General features: G+C 51.4%; 1 protein-coding gene across 1 annotated transcript; it reads right to left on the bottom strand.

Annotated features, from left to right (window-relative positions):
* Positions 1–456: 456 nt before the first annotated feature.
* Positions 457–1602, bottom strand: DQ04_18971000 (Alpha-(1,3)-fucosyltransferase, family GT10; the record flags this gene model as incomplete). The annotated part of the gene is made up of 1 exon (XM_009317772.1): positions 457–1602. The coding sequence occupies one exon, from the start codon at positions 1600–1602 to the stop codon at positions 457–459; it is 1146 nt and encodes a 381-aa protein (XP_009316047.1).
* Positions 1603–1746: the final 144 nt, after the last annotated feature.

Below are 1746 nucleotides of genomic sequence, written 5' to 3'. Positions count from 1 at the left end.
CACACACATCATCGGTCTCCCCACACCAGCTGACACCTGCAGCGGATCCCAGCACAGAGCAGATATCGCCCGCACCACACTGTCTGTGCTGGTGGCACCTCGCGCTAGTAGCGACGATACGTGCGCCCTCTTCCTTGCCAGCAGTAAAAGAACAATGAGGGTCAAGCAGACACAATGAAAAAGCCTCACCAACAAAGAAAAGAAAAATACATGTCAAACTCGTAATACACCCATTATGATTAATTTGCTCAAACACAAAATAAAAATGGGGAGCACTTACTACATGTAATTACAAACAAGCCTTTTTGAAGGTCAAACATAGCACAACTATTCCTCACAGACAGAGAGTTATGCTCACGACAACCACCGACGCAGACACATGCATTCAACCATCATTTTCTAACACAAACGTATACACAAGGGTAAATAAAAAATTAAACAAACAATCTTACTGACCTAACGAGACGTATTATTCCTCCGCCGCTTCTCGCGGGCCTCCGCACAGACTGCACACAGCGGGTCGAGATGGTTCATGTTGTCGACGAACCTCTCGCCCCACTCCTCCGCACGCCTCGCACGCCGCCAAGCAAGCAGGCGGTTCACAGACACCTCCTCCGACTCAAGCCGCCGCAGATAGTCCCCGAGCCTCTTGAACCCACCCTCCCCATCGGTGCTGTTATCCAATGGTGAGTCGCCCAGCTGCCCGGGAATGAATGGCTCCACATCCACTATGCTGCGCCGGCCCATCGGCACAAAGTCATCGATGTTCGGGGCGCCCCAATACAGCGGAATGCCGCCGCTCACGAGGGCGTGGTACACCTTCTCTGTCACGTAGTCCTGCTCCCTCGAGTTCTCCAGCGCCATGGCGTACTTGTACTTCCGCATCACACACATCTTCTCATCGTAGCGTCCACCTATGCCTGCACAGTCATCCGGCACACGGTGGGTATTGACGCACCAGCCATAGTTGTGCACGGGGTAGTACCTCGACAGACGATGGATCACCTCTGCACGGCGTGCAAGGCAAGTAGAAAGAAAAACTGCAACCGCCGAATGGCGTTGCTTCCATGCAGACCACGTCGCACTCTGAGCCTCACCGCCATCCTTGTTGTTACTCCGCAGTATGTCCATGAAGTAGGGCTTATGGTGATGAGTATACGTGAAGTAGTTCTGCCGGTGCTGGTGACATGACACAACCCTGTCATGCAGTACTGGGTAGTCACCCCTTCCTCTCCTGATCTCAGAGTAATTGCTTTCTCCCGAGTAGTAAAGTGTGAGGTACGGCCGCCCGTTGCTGTAACGTTGCGGAACACTCCCAAAGTGGTTCACCACAATATCCGCCTGTTCACTCTCCTCTTTTACGTAACGCGTGTGGACATGGCAGTTGAAGTCACCACCGTCATGCTGCCCCCCTGCGCCACACGAGAGAACACACCCCGAAGGCATCTGTGTAACATCTGTTAAGTATTCACAGAGATAAGTATCAATCGGACTAGGTAGTAGAAGAACGTCAGTATTATTGTCGAAGGGACTCGTGATATTCCGCCGCTCCTTGAATTGTTCCCCCCTCAATGACTCACGGGTGGTAGGCTCTGACATCATTAACCATAAGTTATTGAGTGAAATACAAACCAAAAAAAAAAACACAGTGCTCCATAAGAGGATAACGGCTACACGCCGCTGGAGTGTCCGCATTGTGTGTCTTTTTACTTTCCAGAGCAGACAAGGGAGGAAAGATACATCAGG

This window comes from Trypanosoma grayi (genome assembly GCF_000691245.1).
Source record: "Trypanosoma grayi strain ANR4 Tgr_1897_V1, whole genome shotgun sequence".
NCBI lineage: Eukaryota > Euglenozoa > Kinetoplastea > Trypanosomatida > Trypanosomatidae > Trypanosoma > Trypanosoma grayi.
The sequence above is the reverse complement of the archived record's forward strand: the minus strand, read 5'-3'. Positions and strand labels throughout refer to the sequence as shown.